Source organism: Bos grunniens, chromosome 15 (assembly GCF_055505025.1).
Source record: "Bos grunniens cultivar Pamir isolate PY7600 chromosome 15, Bosgru_T2T1.0, whole genome shotgun sequence".
Taxonomy (NCBI): domain Eukaryota; kingdom Metazoa; phylum Chordata; class Mammalia; order Artiodactyla; family Bovidae; genus Bos; species Bos grunniens.
Window position 1 is genome coordinate 24738279 of NC_141179.1, and position 15005 is coordinate 24753283.

The 15005-nt window shown below is 54.1% G+C and overlaps 1 protein-coding gene across 1 annotated transcript; it reads right to left on the reverse strand.

The window, feature by feature from the left end:
- Nucleotides 1-1429: 1429 nt before the first annotated feature.
- On the reverse strand, nucleotides 1430-14877 carry TMPRSS5 (transmembrane serine protease 5). Its single transcript, XM_086338293.1, is given in 14 exon segments — nucleotides 1430-1935; nucleotides 1938-2150; nucleotides 3081-3240; nucleotides 3512-3654; nucleotides 4064-4162; nucleotides 5956-6134; nucleotides 7091-7253; nucleotides 7883-7926; nucleotides 9185-9298; nucleotides 9633-9771; nucleotides 11123-11242; nucleotides 11744-11842; nucleotides 12179-12323; nucleotides 14738-14877. Coding segments are annotated over 14 exon segments (2082 nt in total). The 5' UTR covers nucleotides 14741-14877; the 3' UTR covers nucleotides 1430-1474.
- Nucleotides 14878-15005: the final 128 nt, after the last annotated feature.

Genomic DNA, 15005 nt, shown 5'->3' on the forward strand with positions numbered 1-15005 from the left:
GAATGGACTGGTTGGATCTCCTTACAGTCCAAGGGACTCTCAAGAGTCTTCTCCAACACCACAGTTCAAAAGCATCAATTCTTCAGCACTCAGCTTTCTTCACAGTCCAACTCTCACATCCATACATGACCACTGGAAAAACCATAGTCTTGACTAGATGGACCTTTGTTGGCAAAGTAACGTCTCTGCTTTTCAATATGCTATCTAGGTTGGTCATAACTTTCCTTCCAAGGAGTGTCTTTTAATTTCATGGCTGCAGTCACCATTGCTAAACTGTAAAGTAGTATCCAAATGTTACTGATTTTTAACAGATCATAATGACTGTGGTAAATAAAAACCTTCTAAATAAGCAAATATAGGGGACAACAGAAACACAAAAAAGACCATTGCTAATGGATTTGCTGGTAACTCTTGCCTGCCCGGGGAGATAGGCTGCCCTAGAATTGCCTCTTGAAGTGGAGACTTAGAGCAGAGGAGTAAATGCTGATCTCAGGATGGAGGCTGGAGATTAGGGCTCTCAGAACACAGGGTGAGACTGCCTCCCACCCGCTGGGGCCCCTCCCACATTGCTTCTGCAATTTGGCAGCAGACTCCCAGCAACCACTTCCCCAGGTGATGATACCACAGTAAATCGTGGCCCATATTTTTTAAGCACTTCCTGCAAAGGAAGCAGACCCTCCAGAAATGAATCTTCATTTGTACTACCCCTCAAAAAATGCTAATAAACTCATGAAAAAAAGTTGTGTTATTGCTAAATGCTAATTGCATTTCCTTGGGTAAGCAACATAAAAAATTCATTGTAGTTTTTAGAAACAAGATGCCAACTGCATTTTAATTGCTAGAGAGGAGAAAGTCAGGAAGAAGCTTAACCAGGAAAATGCTAACTGGGCAGAAACTCAGAAAGACGTCTCCCTAAGCCAGAAAACCCAGTCCTGAAACAAGAGCTGAGGAGAGATAGGTCCTGTGGGCCACCAGACCCTCCCTGAGGGAGCACTGACTCGGTGGCCCTCAGACATGCAACATCAGAGCACCTGGATATCTGGAGCATTCTGTTTGTTGCCAATCATGACATGTAGATTTAACAAATGTAGTCGCTCAGTCGTGTCCAACTCTTTGTGACCCCATGGACTGTAGCCCTCCAGGCTCCTCTGTTCATGGAATTTTCCAGGCAAGAATACTGGAGTGGATTGCCATTCTCTTCTCCAGGGGATCTTCCCAACCCAAGGACCGAACCTGGGTCTCCTGCATTGGGGCCAGATTCTTTACCTTCGAAGCTACTGGGGAAGTCCTGACAAATGTAAAGAAGTACATAAATAAGCACTAGAGAGAACGAGCTCCAGAGGTTTAAGAAACATGCATGGGAGGAAATTATTCTACTACCACCTTCCCGTGGGCGTGTGAGAGAGAGAAGGCAGGAATGCAACGAGGAGACGGAGACCATATTTTGCTTTAATACCGGAAGTTCCGGACCAGTTCACAGAACTGTAATTTTAAAACCTCCCCACCATTCCAATGCCGACCAGAGTATTCTTACAGTGGTCTCCTGCCTTACCGCAGCAGAGCCAGCCAGAGCCAAGTGACAGCAGGGAGCAGGTGAGATCCACGGGGAGTGGAGAGGATCCTGACTCCATGGGCTGAACCTGGGCTGACCCAGTCTTGACCCCATCTGCCCAGGAGCTTCCCAGTCTGGGTCTCTGGGGAGCCACTTCCCCGACCTGAGAGTTGGGAGAAGGCAGGCCCAGGGCAGGCTTGAGCGTCCTCCCAAAGATGTGCACAGGACCACAGAGGGGATGGGGCAGAAGGGCAGGCTCCTCGCTGCCACTGACAGCCTCTTCCTCTCCAGCTGCTCCCCGTGCCCCAGCCCTCTGCTCCCCCATCTTCCCAGCCCTGTCCCAGCTTCTCTCCTGTCCTTGAGGCACTCCGCTGAGACAGACTGGAAATCAGGGCCCATGGAGACAGGCACAGTGGCCTGGAGGCCGGCCGGTGGGTGGTGACTGTCTCCTGTGCACTGAAAAGAGATTCATGCCTCCTGCATCTGGGGCTGCTTCTCCTCCATCTAGTGGACCTGCCAGAGAGCCCAGGAAACATGAAGCTGGTGTGTAGTGAGATGGAGAAAACCAATCAATACGACTGGGGAAGGGAGTCCTGGGCTGAAGGAGAAAGGAGCTGATCCACAGCGTGGCTCCTCCCTCCATGAGCCAAGCAGCTAGCATTTTAACAGATCACTTATTTTATATATAGCTGTGTGTATATGTCCGAAAGAATCTTAAAAAGAGTGAATATATATATCTGTATAACAGATTCACTTTGTTGTACACTTGAAACCAACACATTACTGTAAATAACTATACTCCAAAAACATTTTTTTTTAAACATCACTTAACCACTCAGCTTCTTCATTTACACTTCTGTCAAACAGGACTAGCATATCTGTTTCTCTAGGGTTTTTGTAAGGTTTGAATGAGAAGATGGATACATAGGTGTCCTGTAAACTCTACAAAATGTATTATCCACTACCTGCCCTGAGCCCAGCTTTGCAGAAAGACGCACGCCCTGCATTTGTAAAGGACTTTATACAAATCACATGCTCTTGTTCTCTCACTTGCCTCTCCCACTGAAAGGATGAAGTGGAGAGGTTGGCTCAGGACCACACAAAATGAATTAGTTGCTGAAACCAGACTGCTAGATGTTGGGCTCTCTCCCTAGTACAGGGAGGGCAGGCAGGACCAGGGAAGAGTAATGAACATAGATAAATGCATCATAACACTTGGGTCACTCACTCCAAGCCTAGAGCTGGGCAGGCCTTACTTCATGTAATCTTCATGTATCACAGCATATAAGACAGACTGGATGGTTATAACCAGGACACTGAAGTTTACCAAGCTTAGGAATCTGGGCTACAAACTCGGGTCGATTCTTCCCGAGTGAATGCTTAAACTGATAGAATGGATTCAGCTGTCACAAGCATCACTTCCTCTGAAACCTTCCCCCGCCCCCAGCAGGACCCAGGCCTAAGGGGCGAGAATCACGGTTTCGAGGGTTGGGTCTTTCACAAACTGGTCTTCTCCACTTGCCCCCACTCACCTGTGCTGCCGTGTCCTGAATCCAGTCCAGGAACTCGGCAACCTTGGCGTAGACTCCGGGGTGGCTGGGTTCTGCGCAGCCGTGTCCCCAGCTGACCACCCCCACCAGGCGCCACGTGCCCTCGTCCAGGCACACCAGGGGACCCCCGCTGTCCCCCTGAGGGATCCAGCCACCAGACACAGAGAAGCGGGCAGTTAAGTCCCTTCTGGTGGAGAGGCGCCAGCGTGCTCCCCGCCCCCACCCCAGGCTGGGCGCGCACCCTGCACTCCAAGCCGTCCTGCTTCCAGGATGAATCCTGTCTCGCCTCACCCATCCTTGACCCTCACTGCGCTGCCCACTTGCCTGGGCTCTTCCTCTGCTACCAGAGAAGACGTCAGCCAGGCGCCCAGCCCGCAGCCCCCGCCCCGCACCAGGCCCTCGGCCGCACCTGGCACGCATCCGCCCTCCCGTCGAGATAGCCGGCACACAGCATGCGGGGCGTCAGGGCCCCGCTGTACACGCAAGAGCTGTTGCAGAGCTGGGTGCTGAGCAGAGGGACCACGGAGTCCTGGAGCACGTCGGAGCTGCGGGCTGCAGGGAGGTAGATGGGAGGGTCACAGACAGAGGCGGGAGAGGCAGAGGCGCTAGAGGGCCGACCCCAGGGACATGGAAGCCCAGGACTCTGGCCAGGAGGGTCCATCAGACTTGGAGGGGAGGGGTATGCATCACACATACACCCTGATGCTGAGGCCCTGGCACTCCTGGGAAGCGGGGAGGGAGAAGAAAGGGCCTGGGTTTCAGGGAAAATACCAGTTTGTTCTCCCAGAAGGACCCTGGGGCCCCCATCTAACCGAGGGTGATGCCAGAGGAGAAGGGGGCTTGTGCTGCCCTGTGGCCAGGGAGGAGGAGGCCGCGGTGCCTCACTTCTGGGGACAGATTCCTCCCCTCCCACCCCCGACTCCCCCATCCTGTGCACCCAGGGCCCTGGGAGCTGACTCACTGTGGCTGGGGTCAGTGTGGCCCCAGCCAGACACCCAGCACTCCGAGCCCCTCGGAAAATCCCGCTCTTCAGCCGGCAGGCACACGGCGCCCACGGTGTCTGCAGAGAGGCAGTGGTCCTGGGCCCCACTCAGGCTCCCCTTCTTTGCCCCCGAGCCTGGGCGCAAGGACCAAGGCCAGCCAGTCCTCCTTGCCCCTTTCTTCAAACAGTCCTAGTTCCAGCTTCCCGCGTGGTTGTGCGGGCCAGGCTCTGTACCACCTGGGGGTCACCATTCACGCAGAGGACCCTGTGGAAACTGCTGTGTACCTGGCATCCTAGGCTGGGCGGGGTACACGTGATACCCCACCTGGGACCGATGAGGGAAACTCATGCTGGACGCTTGTACCTAGCCTCTCCTAATGAGGACCCTGTTTGGATTTTCCCCAGGGTGTCTAGATCCTCTTGGGACATGGTTCCAAAACCATGGGACCCGTTCTATGGGTGAGCGCGAACCTGATTTTACAGAGTGTATAGGCCTGCCCTTAGATAAACACCACTTCACTGGGAGAAAGTATTTCCTCTTCGTTTCTCTTTCAGCCTCTCTGCAATGAGGAGAGAGACTGTCTGGGCTGCTCTGTGCCTCTCTGGACTTCCATCCTCCCCTTCTAAGCACACAGAGAGCAGCCTGAGTCAGTAGTTCTGCAGAGCACAGTGCCAAGCTGGGACTTGAGCACTGTTTTGCTTCCAGTCTGTACATTTTTGTGGTTGTTATATTCCCTCTAAGTCATAAGGTCTCCAGTCTGGTGGAAGCCTCAAATTTCCCTTTGAGTATATTTAAGTCAATTTAGAAGCATTAGCTGTTGAACAGCAGTGCAGAGAGCACTCGTATATGGTAGACTCTGTAAACAGTATACAGCAACATATGTTGCTGGGGATACCCCAACAGGAACCAATGGAAGGGAGGAGTGCTGAGTGTGTATGAGTGTGTGTGTGTGTGGTGTGAGAGTAAGCGTGCACAGGAGTAGGTGTGCCCGTGTACTCATGTGAGCCTTGCACGAGTGTGTGAGGGCAAGCACAGGTGTGTGTGCATGCTTGGCACATGCATGCGGAAGAGAGAGCTGGCTTTCGAGGGCAGACACTGTGGAGGATACGCCCTGCCCAGGAACTGTTTGCCTCCTCAACTGGAAGAGAGTCACTTCCCTCATCTGTACACACCTGCCTCAGCTCCCTGACAGGCTTGTTATGAGGATGGGGAGGTCAAAGGGTTGTTACAAGGATGGGGGGTTGAGTGAAAGGGTATTTGGTAAAGTAAGTCTTATTAACCATAACATGGTGCTGCTTATTAACTGTTATCCTATTAACTACACGTGCTGTGTGCTAAGTCGCTTCAGTCGTGTCTGACTCTTTGCAACCCTATGGACTGTAGCCTACCAGGCTCCTCTGTCCATGGGATTCTCTGGGCAAGAATACTGGAGTGGGTAGCCATTCCCTCCTCCAGGGGATATTCCCTACCCAGGAATCAAACCTGTGTCTCTTACATCTCCTGCATTGGCAGGCGGGTTCTTTACTACTAGGGCCACATAAGAAGCCCAGTAACTATATAGTTAACTATTATCCCTCCTAACCCGGCTGGGACCTGGCACCAGCCTGGGAACTGGGTGGAGCAGCCTGCTGGAGATGGAGTCACTGGGAAGCTCTTCTGGGGACCTCGAGGCAAATCCCACCTGCCACCCCGCTATGAAAAGGGCCAGACTCTTTGTCCCCAAAAGAGCATGTGGAAGAGTTGGTGCAATCCAAGGTCCCCAGAGTCCATGACGGTCCCCAAGTGAAGAGACCATTGTAAGATTCACAGCATGGGGGGCTTCTAGGAACCCTCGTGGCTCCCACCCTCCACCCCCTCACCGCAGCCTCACCTGAGAAGTGCAGTGGGGTGCGGAGCTGCAGGAGGGCCACGTCATAGTCATGGTTCTGGGCGCTGTACAGAGGGTGGGTGATGATCTGCTGCACCACAGCCCCCTGGTGTGGCCTGACCGTGCTGTGGCTGACCAGCCCCGCATGGACCCGCCAGCTGGACAGGCGGGACAGCCTGAAACTGCACACGGAGGCCGCGCTGAGCCCGGGGGAAGGAGGGGCAGGAGACGCTGACATAGGTGAGGTGGCAGGTAGAAGAAGCCACCAGAAAGGCTATTAGCCCATCACCGGGCTGCAAGTTCCCAGGACCCAGGCCTTTTTGAATCTACCCCAGCATTTGGTAAGACACTGGGCATGCAGTAGGTGCTTAATAAATGCTCAGGCCCTGATGGATTGAGAAATGAGACGCTATGGTCATCGGCCACTACTGCCTCCCTCCAGTATAACCCCCTCCAGGTTTTGCAACAGATAAGGAAGAGCCTCATGTGGTATGAGAGCTCTAAGCTGACTCAGCAAGGCTGCACTCAGCACCGTCTCCCCACTTCCTAGGTGTGGTCTCCCCACTTCCTAGGTGTGATCACAAGGGAGCCACTTCCCCTCTCCTGGCCTTGGCTTCCTCGCTATAACATGAGGGTTACACGACCTGCCCTGCCTTCTGTCAAAGAAGATGGGCAGAGAACCCTTCCTTCCTTCCAACCAGTATTAAGTACCTGCTGTATTTCAGGACTGTTCTAGGCCATGGGAACAAGGCAAGGGAAATCCACAAAGGGATTCAGTGATAAACAAGACTCTTGCCTGCCCCCACGGAGCTTCCAATCTCAAGGGGAGGAAGGACATAAAGAATCACATGGAAATGGATTTAACTACGGTGCTGATAAACATTAGTACAGAGGGCTATGAGTGGGAAAGCATTTTAAAATCTTAAAAACCAAATGAAGCCGAAGAACCAATGTTTGTATTATTATTGCCATTCCGGCAGGTCTTGAACAGGGAGAATTTCACAAACACTCTGGGGCCCACTCGCACCGGACGTGGCAGGCAGACAGTTGGACATCTTATACAGAACGTACCAATGGCTGACTTTCAGAAAAGGCCCCAGAGGCGCCCCCCTCCCGTTTTGGGGGGCCCCAGACTTGCCTGTGCGTGCAGTGCGCCGCGGTCACCACCCAGCGCGGGCCCAGAACAGAGGCCCCACATGTGTGCCGGGAGCCCAGGGTCACACTGGCCTGCCAGGGCCAGCGCCCAGGAGCTGCTGCCTGCCCGCCCACGATCCGGGAAGCCAGGGGCCTGGCCCCACACTCTGCAAACAGAGAAGCACCCGTGAGATGGACACAGAGGTGGCTGTCAGCACGGTGCTGTCTGCCGGGGAGTGTGGACAGCTCCCGTTTATCATTCCTGGTCCTAAGCATGGAGCGGAAAGGCCATCTCACTAAGGGAGGGACTGTGACTGCATCGTCCATGGAGCCACAGGACCTAAGAAAACGCCTGGGCCACAGGAGAGGTCAAATGGGGGCCTGTCGTGTGGGAAGATGACACGTGAAGATGGCTAGATGACTGGGAAGATGGGAGAAAGGAACTCTACACACTGTCTCCCACTTGGCCCCTAGTTCCTTGCCCTCCTTAGATTCTAGAAGCTGCTGGTCCCCCTTTGGGGTGCTCTGGAAGAAGGGGAGGGGGTGTCAGAGGCCAGGGCGGGGAGTGAAGCAAGGAGGTTGCCTGCCCAGGTCAGCAGCTGGTGGGGAGCAGAACAGAGGTGTCCATGGGGCTCTGTTCTGGCAAAACTGTGTCTGCAGGAAGGGCCCGGTGGGTGGGTGGGCAAGACATCCCCCTAGACCCAGGCAAGCCTCCCACTGGGGCTCTTCCACCCAGGGGCATGAGGGAGACCTCCTTCTCCCACCGCCTCCTTCCCAGACCCGTAAGGGGACTCACCAGAACACTTGAGGGAGACGATCTGACCAGAAGCACAGCGGTCCCTGCAAAACAGAGGCAGCGCCAGCAGGGAGCTGGACAGGGGCCCAGCCCAGCCCAACACCCCTCGGGGCCTGGAGGAGGGGGCATTGTTGGGGGACAGCAGACAGGGCCACTCTGTGGCCACAGATGTCTGCTTCCCACCCCCACCCAAGCCTTCAGACCCCTCCTTGTAGCAGGTCTCTGGGGCAGTAAGCAGGCTCTGCCTGGCCATTCAGGGCGTCGATGTGGGCAGAGCCCAGAATTACAAATGGAGCACTGATGGATGTAAAAATTCAGTAGTTCCCACTGAAGCGCCCGGTACGCTCAGAGTGAATAGGCGAGTGAGTGAACGGACATGGTCCTTCACCTCCTGTTCCAACCCAAGCCGACTCCACTTAATCCAAGCCCTCTGCCCAGCGCTGTGTACTCACAGCCCCCCTCCTCTCCCCTCCTCTTTCTTAGCATAAACCTCCACTCCTTTTGGACCAAAGCTCTCTCCTCTGCTCACCTCTTGCCCCCAGCATCCAACGCCTGGATCCTCGGTTTCTACTGGTTTCCCAAACCCACAGCCCTCTGGCTCTCCTGGCCCAGTCTGTCCACTACTGTTACCTTTGCCTGTTCAGATATCTAAGGCAGGAGCATTGCATGCCCCTGATGGAGCATGAGGGGGCAGGAGCTGGGTCAGAGGGGCCGAGGTTCAGAGGGGACAGAAACAGTGGCTGCAGAGGTGAGAAGGCTTCAGAGCAGGGTTGAGAGGACTGCTGGAAAGCTTGAGGACGCCCACCCCCAGGATCGGGGGAAGGTCCGTTCCAGAACCCTCTCTTCTCTGGAGAGTCTCTGGGTTCCAAGCAGTCCACTATCTCTCTCCTGAGATACCAGAATCATCCAAATAAAGTGTGGCAGGGGTAAGGGGGACTAGTTTGGGGGCAAGAGCCTGGTTTCAAGACATGGTTTGGCCGATTATCAGTTCTGCGACCTTACATAAGGCCCTTTATCTCACTGAATCTCAGTTTCCCCATCTGTGAAATGGGAATAAGAGTACCATTTCAAATCCTCTGACAATAACACCCAATCCTGCCATTTTTGTGATGGGCAAATAAATTATGTATATAGGCAGAACTCGTATGAAATGAAAAATTCCTCTCTGTCGTCCTATCTTACGCCTCCAGTGTCCTCACCACTAGGTTCCCATGATAGGAAGGTTTTTGTTGGGTTGTTCACGGAAGCGAGGGGCACCACTCAGTCCCACCCCCAAGTCTACCCCGTCCAGAGAAGCCCTACCTAGGCTGCCACACCTCCTCCGGGAAGCCTTCCAGTCTAGGAGAGAGCTGAGCAAACTCCCGGGAACTGTTGAGCCTGACATCAGACAGGTTCACCGCCTTGTGGTGAGTGAGTCTTGATAAGAAAGGGGAATAAAATGGGAAGACATTGGCTTTAAATGGCAATATGAGAGAAGAGGGGTTAGTATAACAGAATGTACAGGAAATACTGCACCAGGGTAATGACTGAGCAAGACTTTGACAATGAATGACTTCTGCTGGGATTTATATTTTGTTGAAAAGCAAGGATGCCCAAAGGAGAGAAACAGGCTGCCATCATGCCCAGAGACGACAAAATGACCTCTTGTCATTTCCTGAGTACTCTGAGGGTAGCAGGCAGGGTCTTCAAAGCCCCTCCCCGACCCACCCACCCTCCACCTTCCCCAGGCCCCAGGTCCAGCCCCAGTTACCTAAGATGTCCGAGGCTCCTGCAGACACGCGCCCCCAGGGCAGAGCTCCAGCCCTCGTGGCATACCAGCAGCCAGTCTTGCCGGGCCCTCAGCTGTACTTCCAGCAAGAAGTCCTCAGAAGTGTTTATTCTGAAAGATACTGAGACCACGGCATGAAAGCCACTTCCCATCTGCAGCGGGATGGAGGAGCTGGACCCCTCAACCGTGGGGCCTGAAAAGGCCTTCATGATCGCCTGGGTCACCCAATGTCGGGCTCACTGTTCCCCCAGGAGCCAGCCAGTGCTGAGAACAAAAGAACCCCTCTCTCTGTGCTGCCCCTTCAGGTTTGTGTTTAACCAAGCGCTTTTACACGTGCTCCATCACCAAGGGTCACAGCCGCGCAATGGCATGAGAATGCCCATCCTCCCCATTCTGCAGCAGGAAGTAAGGCACGAAGATCAAGCGACCTGCCCTAGGTCACAGGATCTGCAAGTGATGGAGCCAGGTCATCCGATTTCTGGAGAAGGCAATGGCAACCCACTCCACTATTCTGGCCTGGAAAATCCCATGGACGGAGGAGCCTGGTAGGCTGCAGTCCATGGGGTCGCTAAGAGTAGGACACGACTGAGCGACTTCACTTTCACTTTTTACTTTCATGCTTTGGAGAAGGAAATGGCAACCCACTCCAGTGTTCTTGCCTGGAGAATCCCAGGGACGGGGGAGCCTGGTGGGCTGCCGTCTCTGTGGTCACACAGAGTCAGACACAACTGAAGCGACTTAGTAGCAGTAGCAGCAGCAGCATCCAATTTCAAATCTTGTGACAGTACTGGTGATGGTGCCCACTTATTGAGCATCTGCTTTTTCCGGGCTCTATGGTAAGCTCCTTTACTTTATGCTCTTATTATGCTTACAGCTTCACGCGGTAAATATTTTTATCTCCATTTCATGGAGAAGGACATGGAAGCTCAAAGAAGTAATGTATTCAGAGGCACACACAGCTAGCAAAGGCAGGCAAGCCGATCCTAAATAATTTCTGTAACTGATTCTAGCCCCAGGCTTTGCAGCACCGTATCTTCTGACCCTCCACCCTTACCTGTAGGGGAGGTGAGAAAATTCAGGGGGGAGGATGGGGAGATAGTGTGGTGTGATGTTTCCAGCCTCTACACTTTGCCGCTGGGTCAAGACCCGTGTCCACCACGCACTGGCCCCCAACACACACCTGGCTCCTCTTGCCCCGAATGGCAGGCTCCCCCTGTCCAAATGGCAAGTCGCCACCTCTCCTGGCAGCCTGGGTTTTTAGCTGTGCCTCCGCTAGGGATCAAAACAGTCCCCGGGGAGTGCTGAAAGCCCTGAATCAGAGATCAGCTCCTGGAGGCTGCACGAGGGCCTCACCTTCACAGCACAGGAGATACAGGTGGATGACAGTAAACTGGAAGGATCCCAGCGCTGTGCAGGGGCCCTGGGCCTGGGGTTGGGGAGGGCAGTCTCCCCACCTTGGGGATGTGGCTCACCTGTTCTGGGAATCGAGGGGAGCAGGGCTTCCTCACTGCTGGCCTCGGAGCAGTTCAAAGTCATCTCATCCTGCAGGGTTTCAGGAGTGGGCTGAGAGGCAGCTGGCCACAGATACAGCACTTCAGAAGACAAAGACAAGGAGAGGGTCACAGAGAAGAGGCTGGGAAAGGAAGGGATTCCCCCAGGAGGGAGCCCAGGTGCAGAACAAGACATCTGCTGCAGAGGGTGGCAAGGCAGCCTCCAGGGACTCCTCGTTACCACCCTGCTTTAGGCAGGTCCCTCCCAATACGCAGAGAGGCATCGCGCTCTCTGTCTTGTCTGTCTGTTTGTCTGTCTCTCTCTCTCGCACTGGGAAAGATGTCCAGGTGCAGCTTGACCAGGGCCTCCCTGGATCACCTGCTCAAGCACATTTCTCACTACAGGACAAAAACGTTCCTCTACATAGAGCCCGAGGCCCTCCAGCTTGACCTGCATCCCGTCTCCATTTGCTGTCAGAGTAGATGGAAAAGGCAGTCATCCCACCTGCCCTAGACACCCGCTCACTTCCTGCTCCTCTCTCCCAGCACCCCCAGAGTCCATTCTTTGTCCCTCCCCCAGCCACTGAAGGTCCCAGCACTGACCTAGAAGCCAGGAGCCAACGCCTACACCAGCCAGCAGCCCCAGGGCTCCCAGTACCGCCCAGCAGCGCCGCCCGGCACACCAGCGCCCTGCCCCAGACACTGTGGGGAGGGCAGAGGAGTGTCTGAGGGCCCTGCCCCTGCCCACCAGCCCACTGCACCCCGAGGTCGAGACAGCCACCAAGCGGTGGCAGGAGTTTGCCCCACTGCACCTGCCCACCTGCCCCTGACCCATTATCACGGGATGGGTGAGGGGCAGAGCTCCGATCACTGGAGCCTCAGAGCCCACTCAAGCCCCCATATGGGAAACAGAGAGAAAGCAGGTCCAGGACGGATAGTGAGAAAGCCTCTGGCCATCAGACACTTAAGGCTGACCGAGGAAGATCTGGGGAGAAGGAAGCTGGGGGGTGTGGGAAGATCGTTCCTTCACTGCCCCACCCTGTCATTCCCCCGTGGCCCAGTCTGGCCTACTGGGTTGCTGCTGGGTCTCAGGCCTCCGTAGCAGGTCTCCTGGCTCTGCGGATCCCGGCCCCTCCTCTGCATCCTGAGCCTCTGTGGGAGCTTGGCCATCCAGCATCGGGCTCTGTGGGAACAGCTGTCAGTCACTCACCAAGAAGAAAATCTCAGCCCAGCACAAGTCCCCACTGTCTAACTCCAACCACTCCCTCGCTGCCACTTGCAAGTCTTTTTCCACCCTGGGGACTCGGTGTGCGTCCCCATAGAGGCCCCTCGGGCCTCCCAGCTCTCCTGGAACCCCTTGCCCTACCCACCTTACTCTCACCCACCCAGTAAGTGGCACAGCAGACACCCGAGCTTCGACTGGGCTGACTCCGAAGCCCACACTTTTCACCGCCCCCTCACCAGCATGGAGGGCATCCACTGAACCCCTCAACATCCCTCATCAGACCCTAAGATCTCACCTTCATCATTCCCTCCCATCTCAGAGGAAGAAGAGCCCCTCCCCAGTGAACCATGCAGTCACTCACCCAGTAGATAGTATTTAGCCCAAGTGGACAGGCCATGATGGGGGTGCTGTAAGGACTTCAAGATAAATGAATGTGGACCTCCACCACCACCAACCCAGAGAATCTGTGTGTGAGTCCTTGAAGGTAAGTTGTGTTCAGTGACAAAAGGGAAGTTCCGTTCAGCTACCACTGGGATTTAAAAGGACAGCTTTCTTCTTATTGGGAAGATCAAGAAAGGCTCCCTGGAAGAGGCAGCCTTTGAGACAGGCCCTCATAGATGAATAGGGTTTGAAATGACATATATGGGCATCGGGTGTTCCAGGAAAAGGGTACTGAGGAGGCAAAGGAATGGGAGTAAGAAAGCTTAGAGGAGGGTAGGTCAGACATTGGTCTGAAGTTCCTAGTTCAAAGCCAGGTCTACAGCCTACTGTGTGAACGTGGTGACTCATCAGCCCTCCAAATTTTCATTTTCTCATTTGTGAAATAAGAGCGATAAATCCTGCTTCCTGTTGAGTAGCCTCCCCTCTCTAGCCTTGTCTCCATTCCTTCTCCAAGCCAGAGTGATCTTTCTAAATGCAAACATGAGCAAGCTAACCTCGTCTTCACAGCACCCAGTAGGTCTCTGTAGCCTTCAGGAGAAGCACCCTGGCACGACTCGCAGCATTTTCTGTGATCTCACCCTCCTCAGCTCTCCATCCTCACCTGCCAGCGCTTACTCCTCCACAGCAGGACTCGGGGTCATGTTAACACACATGCCCATCCTCATGCCTTCACACACTCTCACTCCACAAAGGCATGGCGACTGCTCTCCCCTTCCACACACTGACCCCTAGGACCCTTCAAGACTCAGCTTAAGTACCATCTTTTCCGGAAGCTTTCTTCAACCTGCAGGGCACCTATTGTGACCCTATATTATGCTCCTTTACTTGTCTTTCTCTCTCCCCTTTCTCTCTGGGTCTAGGATCCCAGGGTCTGGCTCAAGTCCTAGCACAAAGTGGGAATTCAGTTAATCCACATTGAATAGAAGGAAGGAAAGAAGAAAGGAAGGCAGAGAAAGAAAGAGGAAGGGAAGGAGGAAGGAAGAAACTAAACAGATTATGTGGCTGAAAGGGTTTTATAAAGTAAAACACAAATATTAAGTAGAATAATATATTAATAGTGTGTTAGTTGTTCAGTGATGTCTGACTCTTGTGACACCATGGACTGTAGCCCCCCAGGCTCCTCTGTCCGTGGAATTCTCCAGGCAAGAATACTGGAGTGGGTTGCCATTTCCTTCTCCAGGGGATCTTCCTGACCCAGGGATCGAATCCAGGTCTCCTGCATTGCAGGCAGATTCTTTACCGTCAGAGCCACCAGGGAAGCCCCATGTATTAATTAGAAATATGTAAAAGCTATGGATCCTTTCTTCAATGAAATTATACTCCACCCATGTCAACAGTCTTGGTCTGGACAGAATTCCAGGGCACGCTCAGCCTTTTTTCCTGTCTCAGATCAAGGGAGCCTGGCTTGACATTCAGCCTCTGCACAAACTGGCCTCACCTGGGACGCTGCCCCAACTCAGCACTCACCTGTCCAGGCTCCTGTGGTAGCCTGCAAAAACGGTCTTTAATGACACAGGCCCTCCTTTTGAGTAATAATGATTTACTAAGAGTCACCTATGGGCAAAGCGCCTGGCTTAGCCATGTGGGGGATGAGAGAGGGAACTAGATGTCAGCCCCCAGGGAAAATGAAACCAGAAGGCTGGCCACACGGGCCCCCTCTAGGATCCAGCCTGTGCACCAGAGCTGCCAGAGGCAAAAGGAAAGGAGGGTGGCAGCGGATGAGATGGTTGGATGGCATCACTGATTCGACGGACATGAAACTGGGCAAACTCTGGGAGATGGTGAGGGACAGGGAGGCCTGGCGTGCTGCAGTCCATGGGGCTGCAAGAAGTTAGACTCGACTTGGCCACTGAACAACAACAAAGAAGCCCAAGGGTGGGGTCAAGGGTGGGGTTGAAAGAGAGAGAGGCCAGAACAGGGCTTGGCCTTACCATGTGGGTCAGTGGCACCGATGGAAGTCTGGGGGTCTGCTAGGCAATGTCCTGGCTCTGTTCTTGGATCAGCATTGATTAAATAGCCTGGCCAGCTTGGTTGGAGGCTGAGGTCTCCCTGCTTCACACATGGCTCCTCCCTTCATCTCCCTACACACACACACAAGAGAGACAATGAACTCTGCTCAGAAACCATGAATAGACCCCTTGTTGCAGGAAAGGGGGCCGAGGGCTAGGCTGGGCTGGGCAGCCCCAGCCCCTCCCATCT